Source organism: Alexandromys fortis, unplaced genomic scaffold, assembly GCF_014885135.2.
Source record: "Alexandromys fortis isolate MF-2015 unplaced genomic scaffold, M_Fortis_MF-2015_v1.1 scaffold_213, whole genome shotgun sequence".
In the NCBI taxonomy this organism is placed as follows: domain Eukaryota; kingdom Metazoa; phylum Chordata; class Mammalia; order Rodentia; family Cricetidae; genus Alexandromys; species Alexandromys fortis.
This window is the reverse complement of record NW_026068093.1, coordinates 1,008,491-1,023,786: the sequence shown is the minus strand read 5'-3', so window position 1 is coordinate 1,023,786 and position 15,296 is coordinate 1,008,491. Positions and strand designations below refer to the sequence as shown.

At 53.5% G+C, this 15,296-nt stretch overlaps 2 protein-coding genes across 9 annotated transcripts in view; one reads left to right on the top strand and one right to left on the bottom strand.

The window, feature by feature from the left end:
- The window catches only part of Htr2b (5-hydroxytryptamine receptor 2B), a 748,006-nt gene that overhangs the window by 277,670 nt on the left and 455,040 nt on the right, over window positions 1-15,296 (top strand). The gene's annotated exons all lie outside the window — the stretch shown is intronic.
- Window positions 9,326-13,351, bottom strand: Ptma (prothymosin alpha). Its single transcript, XM_050123132.1, has 5 exons — window positions 13,103-13,351; window positions 10,885-10,956; window positions 10,567-10,660; window positions 10,213-10,286; window positions 9,326-10,066 (listed from the first exon to the last, which is right to left on the bottom strand). The coding sequence occupies exons 1-5, from the start codon at window positions 13,145-13,147 to the stop codon at window positions 10,019-10,021; spliced, it is 333 nt and encodes a 110-aa protein (XP_049979089.1). The 5' UTR covers window positions 13,148-13,351; the 3' UTR covers window positions 9,326-10,018.

Sequence of the window (15,296 nt, the reverse complement as noted above, 5' to 3'; positions counted from 1 at the left end):
CTGAGCCCTTCCTTTGGTCCCCCATAGCCAACTGGGGACCTGGCACCGACTGATCCTTCCTGTTCCCGTTTATTCTGCAGGTGATAGCCAGAAAGAATTTCCTAGATGCAGAAAGTGATCCCCAGTCCCTTCTAGGACACCTTCCTGTAGCCTTAGCCTGGAAGCGCTTGCTAGCGACCTAGTGGCTGTTCAAGCTCTCAAAACACAGATTCAGGTGTTGGTGGGGTAACGTGGAGTCTGAGGCAGGAAAACCTGCCTAGGCCACCTAAGTGAGACTCTGTCTCAAAAATGTTCTTTTCTGGGGGACATGGTACACACCTTCAATCCCAGCACTAGGGATGCAGAGACAAATTATCTCTGAATCTGAGGCTATCCTAGTCTACAGTCTACATAGCAAGTTCCAGGCCAGCCAGAGCTACAGAGTATGACCCTGTCTCAAAAAAAAAAAAAAATTCTACAATTTGTATGTGTGTGAGAGAGAGAGAGCATGCATGGGGAGGTGTGTGGTTTGTGAGTGCCTGCAGAGGCCAGCAGAGGATGTTGGCTTCCCTGGCTATAAGCCACCTAACCTGAGTACTGGAAATCAAACTCCAGTCCTGCTAGAGCAGCGAGCACTTTTAACCCCTGAGCCAACCTCTCTTGCCAGCCCCCAGATTTTTTCATAAAAGAATAAACGCTAACTGTTTTTATGAGAAAGAGAAACCTCAGCAAATGTCTTTGTCATTTGCACCCTGCTGGACACAACAGCAAGGCATAGGAGTCAAGCACCCCCCAAACACTGTCAGTGCCCGGTGCTGGCTCCACCCCAGCACAACATCTGTTACACACAAACCACCCTCACCTCGTCCTCTGTGCCCTCACTGATTGCTCAGTCACCACACAAAACCTTTAGTTCCCCCGGCCGCCCTCCATGGTCTTCCTGGACTCGGGCTGAGCAGCTGGACCTACACCAAGGAGGCAGAGACACAAGATTAGGGGTCCTCATGGATCTATGAACCCACCACCTTGCCTTTTATTTCTTCATCTGTTTTTTTCTCCCTTCCCCCCTCTCTCTTCCTCTCCCCGCTCCAATTGATCACTCAATAGCATTCTCCCTTTCTTTTCAATGAAAAAGTTCATATTCTCACTGTAAAGAAAAATTCTTTAGCTTTAGCTGTTTACTTCTTTTGTTTTATATGTATGAGTGTTGTGCCTACGTAGACATATGTGCACGGCATGCATGCCTGGTGCCCATAGGGTCAGAAGTTGTTGGTGAATCTACTGAAGTAGTATGGATAGTTGGTAGTCACCACATGGGCGCTGGGCACTGAACCCTAGACCTCTGTAAGAGCAGCGAGTACAAGTGCCTTAACCACTGAGCCACCTCTTCAGCCCTTTGCTTCTGTATTTCATTTCGCTCTGTGGTGCTGGGGTTCAGACCCAGGCCCTTGCATATCTATACAAGCAATGTACTACTGAACTATACCCCCAGCCCACTAGGTCCTATTTTATCGGATTATATTATTAATAATATACAATTTTTTAAAGACTTATTTATTATGTATACAGTGTTCTGCTTGTATGTACTCCAGCGGGCCAGAAGAGGGCACCAGATCTCACTATAGATGACTGTGAGCCACTAGGTAGTTGCTGGGAATTGAGTTCAGGACCTCTAGAAAAACAACCAATGCTCTTAACCTCTGAGCCATCTCTCCAGCTGGATTATATTATACACACAATTTTGTATCAACTTTTCTTTTGACTTTTTTATTTAATTTAATTTATTTATCTTTTTGAGACAGGATTTCTCTATGTAGCCCTGGCTGTCCTGGAACTCACCATGTAGACCAGGCCGGCCTCAAACTCACAGAGCTTCGCCTGCCTCTACCTCCCGAGTGCTGGGGTTAAAGGCCTGCGCCATTCCACCATTTCTTTTCATATGTTAAAATGAGTTTTCCCCTGCCTTGTTCAAAACTATTTGTACTGGGGCTGGAGAGACGGCTCAGTAGTTAAGAGCACTTGTTGCTCTTGTAGAGGACTTGGGTTCAGTTCCCATCACCTACATAGGGATGTCCCTAACTCAAGTTCCAGGGGATCTGATACCTTCTTCTGGTCTCTGCAGGTACGAGGCCTGCATGTGCTACACAGACACACATTCAGGCAAAAGCACACACATAAATAAGATAAATCTAAAAAAATTTCAAAACCACAACAAAGTACTAAAAAGAAGGGTACTGGCTGGCTGGCAGTGGTGGCACACACCTTTAATCCCAGCACTCAATCCTGTAGTAAAGGCATGTAGATCTCTGTGAGTTCGAGGCCAGCCTGATCTACAAAGGGAGTTCCAGGACAGCCAAGGCTACACAAGAAAACCCTGTCTCTGGGGGGAAGAAAGAAAGGAAAAGAAGAGAAAAGAAAGGAAAAGAAAAGAAAAGAAAAGAAGAGAAAAGAAAAGAAAAGAGAGAAAAGAAAAAAAAGAAAAGAAAAAAAGAAAGGTAGGCACATGTCTCACATTGGCAGTTTCTTGTCAGGCATATAATGTCTCACGCCTATAATCCCAGCACCCAGGAGATGAAGGCAGGAGAATCCAGTTCAAATCCAGGCAGGAACACCTGGATTTGAGACAGGAACACTGTCTCAAAAAACAAATCAGTCAAGTCTGAAGAGGTAGCTCCGTGGTTAAGAACACTGGCTGCTCTTCCAAAGGGCTCAGGCTTGATTCCCAGCACCCACATGGGAGCTCACAATCTTCTCTAACTCCCAGTTCCAGAGGATCCAACTCCCTCTTCCAGCCTCGATGGGCATTACACGCACATGGTACCCAGACTTACATGGCAGGAAAACATTCGTACACTTAAAAGGACAAAAAAGAATAAGAGCATGAAGAGCCATAAAAGCATACAGTGGCCAGGCAGTGGTGGTGCACACCTTTAGTCCCAGCACTCAGGAAGCAGAGGCAGGTGGATCTCTGTGGGTCTGAGGCCAGCCTGGTCTACAAAAGTGAGTTCCAACACAGCAGGACTTTATACAGAGAAACCCTGTCTCACAAAAGAAAAAGAGAAACGGGGGGGGGGGGGGAAGAAGCCAACCAACAAATCAACCCAGTTCCCGTGTTATTCCTGGACTGAGCCAAGATTGAGATCATACAAAGCAAAAAAAGCAATCTCTCAATGCTCCTGGCAAACATTCTTCCTCCTGATGGACAGTTCAGCATTTGGCTTTTTTTTAACTGGTGATCCCAACAGTTCTGCTGTTCCTAAGATGGTTTCCTGGTAGTGCAGTTTCTTGGTAAAGAGTACGCATGTGGGGCTCGTAGGATGGCTTAGTAGGTAAAGGTGCTTGCTGCCAAGCTCGACAATCTAAATTCAGTCCATGGACCCAACTTCTACAAGTTGTCCTCTGGCTGCACATGCATTCCTGGCACGCATTCCTCCATGTGTGCACCCGAATCCGTGCCCACACACAAATGCATAAAACACATTTTAGAATGTGTGCTGTCTTATGTGTGTCTTTTCTCTTTTGCTGTTATTTTATTTTGAGACTAGGTATTACCAAATAGCCCAGGATGGTTTGAAACTCCTAGTAATCCTCCTGTTTCAACCTCCTGAATGAGAATTACAGTCACAACACATCCGGACCCTAACAGGGTGGGGATGCTTCCCAGATAGTTCTCTACCAGTTTCAACACTGCTGTCTCCTCAACCCACCTATACCAGTTACATCCCTGGTCAAGGGCACACGGGCTCCTCTTGGTGCCAAGGGCAACCCCAGACTGCCTGCGACCACAGAAAGCAGCAGCCTAAGCAGGGTTCTAAGCTAGACTGAAGGACCAATTCCCAGAGGATTCCACCCCCTGACTAGTTCAGCACATACTCCCTGAGCCCTGACAAGGGTCTGCGTTTTGCAAGATCAGCTTTTTTGAGAAGCCAGTGTCCTTCAGTATGTTAATAGGCTCTATTGAAAAAAATCCAGGTCAAATAAATTTAGAGAACTACACGTTAAACCTTCTGGGAGACTCAGCACTCTTGGGTGTGCCAAAGGCCCAGTGGGCCCTTTGCAAGGACAAAGGAAAAAAAAAAACCTTTTCCTATCATTTCAACAAACAGATGGTTCTCCCCTGCCTTCTCAGGCGTGCCTTCTTCTGGCTGACTTCAAGCCGCCTGATCGCGGTGGGGCAGGAGGAGCGGGGACACTTCCTCCTTCTCCGGAGCCTGTCCGAGCAACTGAGGATTGAGGGGTGAGGACACCCCCACAAAGCAAGAACAGTAAAGCTGCAAAGTCCGAACTCACCAGAGGCTGAAGAAAGGGAAAGAAGCTTTGGGCAGAGGCTGTGAGGCAAGCCAGGCAGATGGCCTTGGGCCATACCCCATCTGGAGAGAAAAAACTGGAAAGAAATCAGGATCCCATTAAGGCTGGCCTTAGGAAGTCAGAGCGATGGCTCGGTGGTTCTGGCAACTGTTGCTCTTGCTGTGCACCTGGATTCAGTTTCCAAGACCGACTCGTATGGTGGCTCATAACCATCTATAACTCCAATTTCAGGGGTTTCAACACCCTCTTCTGGCCTTTGTAGGCACCAGGCACACACATAGCACATGTACATACATATATACACGCATATATACATACATACATACACGCATACATACATACATACATACTTACATACATACATACATACAAAACATCCATGCTAGTCAGGCACCAGGCAGTGGTGGCGCACGCCTTTAATCCCAGCACTCAGGAGGCAGAGGCAGGCGGATCTCTGTGAGTTCGAAGCCAGCCTGGGCTACAAGAGCTAGTTACAGGACAGGCTCCAAAGCCACAGAGAAACCCTGTCTCGAAACAAACAAACAAACAAAAAAGTAAGTTGGACCTGGAGAGATAGCTCAGGGGTCTAGAGCACTGGCTGCTCTTCCAGAGGGCAGGGTAGGATTTACCCAGCACCCACATGTCAGCACACAACCATCCGTGACTCCAGCTCTGGGGTGTGTGATGCCCTCTTCTGGCCTCTGTGAGTACTACACATAAAGTGCATGTACATATATGTAGGTAAAACACCTATTAATATAAAAATAAAAGAATATTTTATTTTTAAAAAATATGACACACCCATTAATATAAAAATAATAAAATAAGGGCTGGAGAGATGGCTCAGTGGTTAAGAGCATTGCCTGCTCTTCCAAAGGTCCTGAATTCAATTCCCGGAAACCACATGGTGGCTCACAACCATCTGTAATGAGTTCTGGTGCCCTCTTCTGGACTGCAGACATACACACAGAATATTGTATCCATAATGAATGAATGAATAAATAAATATTTGGAAATAATAATAAAATAATATTTTAATTTTAAAAAATAGGATGTCCAGGTGATGGTGGTTCATTCTTTTAATCCCAGTACTCACACCAGAAGCAGAGGCAGGCACATCTCTGTGAGTTCAAGGCTAACCTGCTCTACAGAACTAGTTCCAGGACAGCCAGGGCTACACAGAGAAACCCTGTCTTGAAAAATAAAAATAAGTAAATAAATAGATAGAATGTAATTTTTGTTTTGTTTTAAGACAGAGTTTCTCTGTGTAACTCCGGCTGTCCTGTAACTCCATACGTAGAACAGGCTGGCCTTGAACTCAGAGTTCCGTCTACCTGTCTCCTAAATGCTGGGTTTAAAGATGTGTGCCACCACTGCCCAGCTATAATGTAAAAACTTTTAAATTAAAAAAAAATCAAGGGGCTGGAAAGATGGCTCAGTGGCTAAGAGCTTTGCTTGTTCTCCCAAAGGTCCTGAGTTCAATTCACAGCAACCACATGGTGGCTCACAACCACCTGTAATGAGATTTGGTGCCCTCTTCTGGCCTGCAGGAATACATGCAGGCAGAACGCCATATACATAATAAATAAATTATAAAAAAAACTAGGGCTCCTGATTGGACATCTTGGGTCATGTGCCACTCGGCGTAGCCAGGACCAGCAAGTTCTACCTCAGACTGGCCTGAGAGTTATATGAAGAATATTCTCCAGGGGAAAAAGGAAACACTCTCTTTCAGGCGGTTATCACCTGAAGGATAGAGGACACAAGAGTCTCGAGTGACCAGCTGGTACTCGTCACTATGGGAGCAGCTTTGATGGAGAGGCTCTGGGCAAGAATGCTCCAAGCTGAGTCCCTTGCCCATGCTAAGAACATCATGGATTCCACACCACCAAGTACCAGCTGACAGCATTTTCGCCAAGCATTGCACTTATAGACCATTCACCCAGTCTATGAGCACAGTGGGCCAGATAGCCTTAATCCCTTTCCGCTCTTTCCCTAGTTAGGCATCCATAACGCCTCCAAGTTCAGAGCTAAGGTATCCAGCAAGGAAGTTCTCGGGCGACCGCTCTTCCACCCTTCCTTGGATGGCTCTATCCTTGTGATGCTAACAAGCTGGCCATGCTACAGAATTGAAGTATTTGTGTATCAGGGCTCGGCTGCTGGGTATGTTTGTCAGACCAGACTAAGAGAGGCCCCAAATAAAGCTGGATGCAGTGCGGTCTACAAAAATCACCGAGAAGGGACCACAGAGAGGTCTGAAGCCCGAGGCAGGCAGGGACACAGATACAATCCAGACAGAGCTGAGCTGGTCCCAGGAGGGCACTGTGCACATCTGCAGCAACTGAAAACAGAGCATGTAACTGCAACGCTGGTCCCTGAGGGCAGCCCAAGACCTTGTATCTCAGGGGATGCCCTAGCACAGGAGGGCCTCAGCTCTGTCTCTGGGGAGCCCTAGGATCTCCCCTCCAGAAAAAGGACATGAGCTGTGTTGTGGTGGCATGGGAAGTGACACTGACTCCACATTGACTAAGGTTCCAGCAAGAGAGAGGGAGACAAGTCTAACGGAAGGGAAGATACCTACCTGGACCTGGCCCCTTGAAAGGGCTCTTTCTTGACCTCACACACCATTTGAGCCTCTGCAGCCATGTGCCCACCAGAGGGCGCCCGTTGTTCATGAATCTTCCAGTACTTTCCTAGGCGTTGGCGAGGTCAGCAGTGACCCTGAACCATTTGGAAAGGGCCCCAGGCTTGTGTGTGTGTGTGTGTGTGTGTGTGTGTGTGTGTGTGTGTGTGTGTGTGTGTGCGCACGCCGCGAGCTAAACTTGGGACCAGGGAAAAGTATATATATTCTAGGAAGGGCGGCAGTTCCCAGGACTAATCTCTAGAGAAATGAGAACTTACCTGCTGGAATGGGATGCAGGCTCAGTGTACATCTGGGTGTACTAGAGAACTAGGTAGTCAACAGGGAGTGGGCCTTGGTTCAAGCCTCACATTACTGTCCCTATTTTCCAGAAGATTGACCCCCCCACCCCAGCAAGACTCACTCACTGGCTCCCCTCAGGTCAGTATGTTCTACGTGTTGAACCTCAAAAGGTTCAGCAGCTGCCAGCTCAACGCACAGCTGTTAACATGTGGAACACATAGCTTTACAGGCCTCCCCTTCCTGCACTGGCGTCTAGTGAAACCCCAAGAGTGACCCAACTGTTCTGGGATGAGGTTGGGTTTCTTCCCTGGAGGAACCAGCATGGAAGTGAATGCGTACACAGGGTTTCACCAAAGCCCCAGTCTCTGATCTGGGATATATTTGGGTGTAGTGCCCGCCTATACTACGTGATACATTACTACTCCTGTATTGTGGCGTCTGGAGCAGAGACACACACCTCTAGTCACTGGTAAAGAAGCCCTTTATTGAATATAGCACCATAGAGGCTTATATACCCCACAGTCAGGTGGGCCAGCAGGTGAAAACCTCCCTGATCCTCAATTAAGGAAGACAAGGCAACACATGCTTAGGAAGCAGAGCTGGACACAGCTTTCGGTAGCACAAATCAGAAGGCCAAGTAAGCCGGGCAGTGGTGGCACACACCCTTAATCCCAGCACTCGGGAGTGGATCTCTGTGAGTTCGAGACCAGCCTGGTCTACAAGAGCTAGTACCAGGACTGGCCCCAAAACCAGAGAAACCCTGTCTCGGGGGCGGGGGCAAGTAAAGGTCACTGGCAGGGGAGAGCAGCTGAAGGCCAGGCTCCAAACGGTCCCAACATTCGGGCTGAATGATGCTGAGCAAGTCCTCGGGGCCCAAGATGAGATGAGCCAGGCCGGGATGGAGGGGGAGAGTGCAGTGGTATCTACCATAAGATCAGAGGTGAGTTTGGTCTCTCTCCGGCTGCCTTGTGTCTACCCATCTCTCCCTGCATCACCTGACCGACCCTCCCACTCTTTCCTTTCCTGGGCAATGCTTTCTCACCTCCAGACTTCCCTATCTCCGACTGTTTCCTTTGTCCTTATTGGGGTTCAGGATCCACCTAAAGCACTTTGAGACAGGATTTTTCTGTTCTAACAGCCCTGGCTGTTCTGGAACTTGCTTTGACACCAGGCTGACCTCCAAGTTGTGAACCACCACGCCTGGAATTTTAAATGCCCTGACTTGACTAATTTGCTCCTCTGAACACTTTTTTCCTGGCCAGGTGATTCCTTAGAGCAAATGGAGGAGCCCTAAAAAGTGCAGGTGAGATATTTAAGGTAAAACACCCATTGGAAGCTGGATCCCTGGAGTTAAAATGTCTTATTACAATTTCCACCTCCTCCCCACCTCCCATTTCCCTCCCTGGAGTTAAATGTTATCTTTGGGGAACAGAGGTCTAAGTCCAGACTTCTCAGACTAGCTACCACCTGAGGTCCCTGAAGGTGGATTCAGTGCCCACCCCCTCAAATCCCCACTGCACACCAGAAAAGCTCTTCTCCCAAATACTTACAGCCCAACCTTTACCCACCTTGAAGTTGTATGAGCTAAGGCAAGGCATTCCATATTAAGTACACAGCAATATCCCAACTCTGGGTTGCAACACAACCTGGCATAGGCCTCCCTACAAGATGTCCTTCTCATCCAAGTCTCCTCTACATGCTCAAGGGCAAAGTGAAAACCACCAGTTCCCTAAGATGCTTAAGAACCTAAAGGCTTAGCAAGTACCATGAGCCACCACTAGGGGGAACCAATAAGCCGTGTATTACAAGGCCAGCAGCCCAGGAAGAACTTGGCAGACTAACATCGGTGCCACCTCCAGAACATTTTTCCAGTTCACATCTGGCACCCAGTGACCATCCCAGCAGGACTGACTGACCCACGGACCTCCACAGCTTTATCAAGAACTCCCGCACCTAACCCTGTTGTACTCCAGTCCCTCAACACTATACCTTACCCAGAAAACAGGTGGTAAACTGCCTGTGGCACACAACTCAGGTGGAGGCATAAAGTTCAGGGAACAGGAAATACGACTCAAAAAACTAGGCACACACACAAAAACGAGACTTGAGACACCGTTGTTAGAACAACTCAGCAAAATAAAATTCCGGTTTATTGTTGGACATTGTTTCACACATACATCAAACAGGCCAAAAAAAAATAAACAGCAACTTCATAGACAAAAAAAAGGAAGAAAAAAAAGGAAACCTTTATCTTTGGCCTTTTTAACCATCTCATACAAACCAACTACTTATAGTACAGCTAGGTACATACACAAAAAAAGTTACTGGAATGCTCGGAATAAGATTGTTTTTTTGTTGTCATTTTTGTTTTTTTTTTACAAGGTTTTTTTTTCTCCTTTGAGATTATAATGAACATGGTCACACCACAAGTAAGGTCAGAAGTAGGACAGAGAACGCTCTGAAGGCTGGTCTGGTCACCCGTCATCATCAAAAATGGCTGACCCCTAACAATATGTACAAAAATATAAAATGTAAATAAAAAATACAAACAAATTTTCCTTTTAAAGTATTTTTAAGAAAAAAAGCAGGGCCTTGGAAGTTTTGTTTTTTTTTTCCTCCCTTGTTGCAAATTCATGTTGTGGTTTTGGTGGGTTGATGAAGAGCGCATGTCATCCGTGGGCAGCACTGCCCGCTGTTGGCGGGGGGGGCCTGCTCCTCTACTCGAAGGTGACCACGTTTAAATTCTGAGACGGGAAGTGGAGGGTGAACAGGTGACGGCGGCCTTAATTTTAGCTTTTCCTTTGCTGTCTAGTCATCCTCATCAGTCTTCTGCTTCTTGGTGTCAACATCATCATCCTGCACAGGAAACAATCAGCCCTGTTACTGCAGGTCGGCTCCAGACAGCAAGACCCCTAGACCCCTCCCCACCTTACACAAGTCCTTCAGCATCACTGTAGGCCAATGCAGCCAAAACCAACCTCACATCCCAAACCAAGGCCTACCTCATCGTCTTCAGCTACCCGCTTGCCCGTAGGAGCCTCAGCTTCCTCATCTTCATCTCCATCCTCTTCCTCACCTGGAAGAGAATGGATTAAGGGCCACATAAAACCACTGTCCTCAAATTACAGCCATCATTGGCCCTGACCTGTCTGTGAGACCTGCCGAGGTGGACAGGCCAGAAAACAGATCAAGTCTCTTAAATCAGAACTGCCCAACAGCAGAGGGTGGAGCACCAGGTCCAACAGGGCGATGCACCGTAGGCACCATAGCTGGATGTGGTCCACTTGCCCAGGACCAACCTCTCCCTTCTCTCAGCAAAGGCCAAGGTAGGAACCTAAGAAAACAAGACTACTCACCGTCACCTTCTTCCTCCTCCTCCTCTTCCTCCCCACCTTCTTCCTCTTCTTCATCTACCTCATTGTCGGCCTCCTGCTCCCCATTTTCCTCATTCTGCTTGACAGAAAACACCTATCGTGAGCCACCTCAAGTCTAGTGCACCTCACCCCTCACCAAGAAGATGAATGCCCACCATACAGCTAACCACACACCTCCCAGACTTTGGGGAGGTTGACAAGGTTTAACCTGCCTGATCCTCCAACACCATTCACACCCTGAACTAGGCTGAAAACGAGCAGCACAAACTGGGAACAGAAGCCCCAGCTGGGGACACTCACAGCATTGCCATTGGCAGGTGCGTCTCTTCCATTCTCTGCCTCCTCCACAACTTCCTTCTTCTCCTTCAAATCCTTCAGAAGGAAGAGGAAACCCGTTAGACTTTAGAATAATCGACGCCAGCCAAGGTGCTGAGAACTGGGCAAGGCTGATACATGGCTAACGCTGGGAGTCACTGGCTCCTCTAGGGAAATGTCAGGACGGTCGCAGCAGATAATCTCCTAGGACTTCCATCTTCTAGACTCAGCCTCGACTCGAGCGTCTCGGCCACCATATGGCACAGCCACAAACCCGACAGGCCGGGCAGACAAGCCTGGGAAGTGTCGCCCTCACCTGCACGCCCTTCGCCGCCCGTTCCAGCTAGAGGGAGCTCCACCCCTCAGAAACCCTCCTTGGAAGGAGGTGGCCGGGTGCCGTGTCATAAATAAATAAGGTAGTGGAGGGAGGAGCCTGTTGATGGCGGAGCGCTCGCTCGGGGATGGCCGGGAATCCGGATGGGGACCGGGAGGCGCCTGGGCCTGCTGCGGCCAAACCCTGGCCAAGTCTAGTCACAGCAATCCGTGCTCTACAAGGCGGACGTCCCGGCCTCCATGGGCACGGGAAGTCATAACTGGCTTTGGAAACTGCAGCCGAGAGCCCACGCCGCAGCTAACTTTTTCCAATCGCGTGGCTGAACCCAACTCCCACCCGGGCCGTAGACACAGGGCACCGCTAGCCCGCACCGCGGCGTGGGTCACCTGTGGGCGCCGGCGGGTTCGCGCCCACCAGAAACCTGCCTAGGACCCCGGGGAGCCCACTCCCGCCCCCTGGCGGCCGAAGCCCGGGGGAGTGGGGGCGGGGTGGCAGCGACGCGCAGGCGCACAATTCTCACTCAGCGAACTACGCGCGCGAGCCTCGGCACGCACCGCGCGCAAAGAGCACGTGGCCCGGGGCAGCGAGTGCGCCCCGGGTTCTGGAGACCCGCGGTCCGGGCGAGCGCGGGCTCCATGCTGGAGCGTCCGTACATGACGCCCCCTGTGGGCGCCGCCGCGAGCGTTGGTCGACACGCGGCTTCCGCCTCTAGTTTTGGCGCGCAAAGTCCCGCGGGAGGCCGGCGGGCACTGACTGGGAGCTCCTCAGCTCCGAGCCTCGAGCGCGTCGGGGGCGCACTCCCTCGCGCGACACGTCGAGCCTCGAGGGGATTCACCTCAAGAGAAAGTCCCGCCGGGGCCCGCCTGGGGGAGGTCAGTCTGCAGGGGCCGCCGGGCACCGCTCCAGAGAGCGCTCGGGGCCCCTCGGTACGGGGTCGCCCGCTGAGACTAAGATGGGGGCGGCACTTTCGAGCGACACCAAGGTGACCGGCGCGAGCCGCCGCTGCAGGACGCGCGGGGCGCGAACACCCAAGCGTTTGAACACCAGGCTCGTCCCGAGGGCGGAGACACCGCCTGGGCGAGCGTGGCCAGGAGCGCGAGTGTGCGCGGGTTCCCGGCCGCCGCTGCAGGATAACGGCGGGGGGCGCCCCCAGCCGCTCCGCCGTGCGGCCGCTTCACTTTCCGTTTCCTCCCCCTCGGGCGCGTGGGCTCGCCGCCCGGGCCCGCACTCACCCCGCCGGCGGGATGTTCGCCACCGGCGCGGTGTCTCCGCCCGCCAGAGCAGACCCCCCTCCACGGCCACCCCACGACCACCCGGGGCCGGGGGCCAAGACTCCCGCGGCGCCGCCGCCCCAGCCGCGTCATCCCGGGTCGCCCCGGATAAGCCGCCGCCGGGCCGCCCGCTGCAGGGCGCGAACCCGGGAGCCGAACAAAGAGCGGGGCGGAACGCGGCCGCTGCACACGCGCCCCCCACACTTCCGACGCGCCGGAGTTTCAAAGTTCTTCCCGTGGCCGCGGCCCCGCGACCCCCAGCCCCGCTCCTCCCCGCCGCCGCTCCAGCGCGGCGCCAAGTTTCGAGTGCTCGCAGCCTAGCCCATCCCGGTCCTTCCCCCCCCCACACACGTTCCGCGTCCACCCGTGGGCCATCGGCCCGCTCCCGACCGACGGCGGCACGAACGCCCGCGCCGCGTCGCGCCCCCTCCCCCGCACACAAAGAGTGGGTGTCCGGGGCCCCCGCGCGCCTGCAGGACGGAGAGATCCCTCCGGGAAGCCGTCACGGAGGGCTCGGCTCGAGCCGGCCGCCACGCGCCCAGCCCGGCACGGGCGACGGCGCGCGGACCCCGAGGGGGCGGGCGGCGTCCAGCCTCACCTTGGTGGTGATCTCGGAGCTGGTGTCCACGGCCGCGTCTGACATGGTGGGGCACGCCGGTGATCCGCTGCAGCGAGGGCGAGACGAATCGAGTTCGAGGACTCTGGCGAGAGAGCTGCCGGAGTCCGCCGCGGAGGAGGAGGAGGCGGGCGGGCGGCGATGGAAGGCTGCAGCGAGCGCCGAGCAGCACCGGGAACAATGCAAAGATGGCTTTTCAGAACAGCCAGTGGGGGACTCACGCGGCGCCAGGAGCTTTAATATAGATTAGTGGGCGGTGCTCCACCACCCTAGGCCCCACGCCATTGGCTTGGGTCGGGGAGCGGGCGTCTTCTCATTGGCCCGATTCCGAACAATGGGCAAGTGAGCTTAAAGCGGCAGTGCCTCCGCGCGGCGCGCGCTGCGCAGTCCCCCGCCGCACCGTCATTCAGAGTCTAGAATTTGTTAGGTCTTGGCGAGGCCGCGGAGGGGGGGGGGGGTAGCTCGTGCGCGCGCGCTCCCGGCCGCGCGCTCCCGCAGGTGTTTTGCTAAGGCTTCTGACGCAGACGACCAAAGCGCGGCAAAGCCGCCCGCCCAGCCCCCGCCACCCTCTCCCTCGCGACTGCTCGGAAGGAGGGGGAGGGAAAGAGGAGGCGGGGGGGGGGGGCCCGGAGGGCTGCCCGCGAGGGGGAGGGGAAGGCGAGTGCTGGGCGGCGCTTGCCCCGGGCGGTGCCCCGCGTGGTTCCCGCGCCCACGAGCGGCCCGCACCTTCGACCAAGAGTTGTTTCGATGCGAGTGGGCGTGGATGCGCGGCGGGCGCGGGGACTCCTGTGCCTCCCACCCCGTCCTCCTTTCCCGCCGCTTCGGTCGATGCCGTCCAGGGCCGGGTGGTGCGCGGGCCTCGCGCCAAGCACACACTTAGAAACTCATGTGTGGCGGGATTGGACGTCCGGTGCGACTTTGTGCCCTCGAGCGGGACAGGCCGTCGGCCTCACTCGCAGAGCGGCGTCCGCACCTCGGGACGCTGTCCCGCGTTTGCCGTCGCGACGGCCGCTTGACCATCGAGTGTACCCCCTTCCCTCACACTTTAGGGGCTCCCGTGGGCATGTGCACACGCCGCGACTGCGGGAAACTAGTCTCTTAGACCATGGGGGACAGTCCTGACGGGGTTCCTTCAAACTTGAGCCACTCGAGGAACCACGCGGGGCTTGGAGCAAAGAAAACCCAAAAGGATGCCACACTCAAGATGGCGATGGACACGGCAAGCGTGGCGTGACGTGGCGACACAGCTCACACGAACAACTTTAGAACGCTAGGTCGCTCCGTTTTAATCGCCATCGCAGTTGGCTGTCGAACTAATAAGTTTGTTCTGAGAGAAGAAAGTCTGGAGTGACCTTAAACGGGTTCCGAGACGCGACATTTGCCACACACAAGATGGCGGCAGACGGCGTCCAACCGTGTGTGGCCAGTAGGGGGCGCCCGACACGGAAGGCGGGACTTAGGAGAAACCGGTGCCCACTGGCTGAGAGTGGCGGGCGAACACAAAGTTGACGCTTTGCGTCCTGCCATTGGCCGGCCCTGCCGTCTGTCTCCCGGGGAGGCCGTGGAAGCGGGCGTGAGGAAAACCCGGAGTGTGGAATCGGGAGGGCGGAGGGATGACAAGTTCCATAGAGCTTTGAGGTCGAGGCGAGGAGACTGATTGCCCTTGTCGGTTCCCTCGGGCGCTTCGGCCCATCCCCACCCGGAGGCCCCTTTACCGCTCCGGGCAAGCGGAGGAATGCGCAGGGTCGAGGCGCTGCCGCAGCTGGACCCGGGATCTCCCCGCCAGCCGCACGTGGCCGGCCCGCATCCCCGCGCCCACGTGCCAGCCGCGCTAGCCTTTTGGGCCTCGGCGAGAGAGCGACCTTTCCTTTAAGGAGAATGCCTCGCCGCCGCCCTTGGGCCCGCTCCCGTTGTCCAGCGGTCGCTCCTGTCCCGGTGCCACAGAGTGGTGTAGGCTCGCAGGGTCTCGCTCTTCTGGGAGCACACTGATGGCTGAAGATGGGCATCTCCCCAAGTTGGTTGCCTGAGCGCCCTAGGTTCCACGGGCTGAGCCCGAATCCGAACTCTACCCCACCCCCGCCCGGCAGCTGCCTTTACTGTGGCGAGCACCTGAAACCATGCTCCATAAACTGAGAGCTGGCCTCGGCGCCGCAGCTGCCAAAGTCCTCTCTTTTGT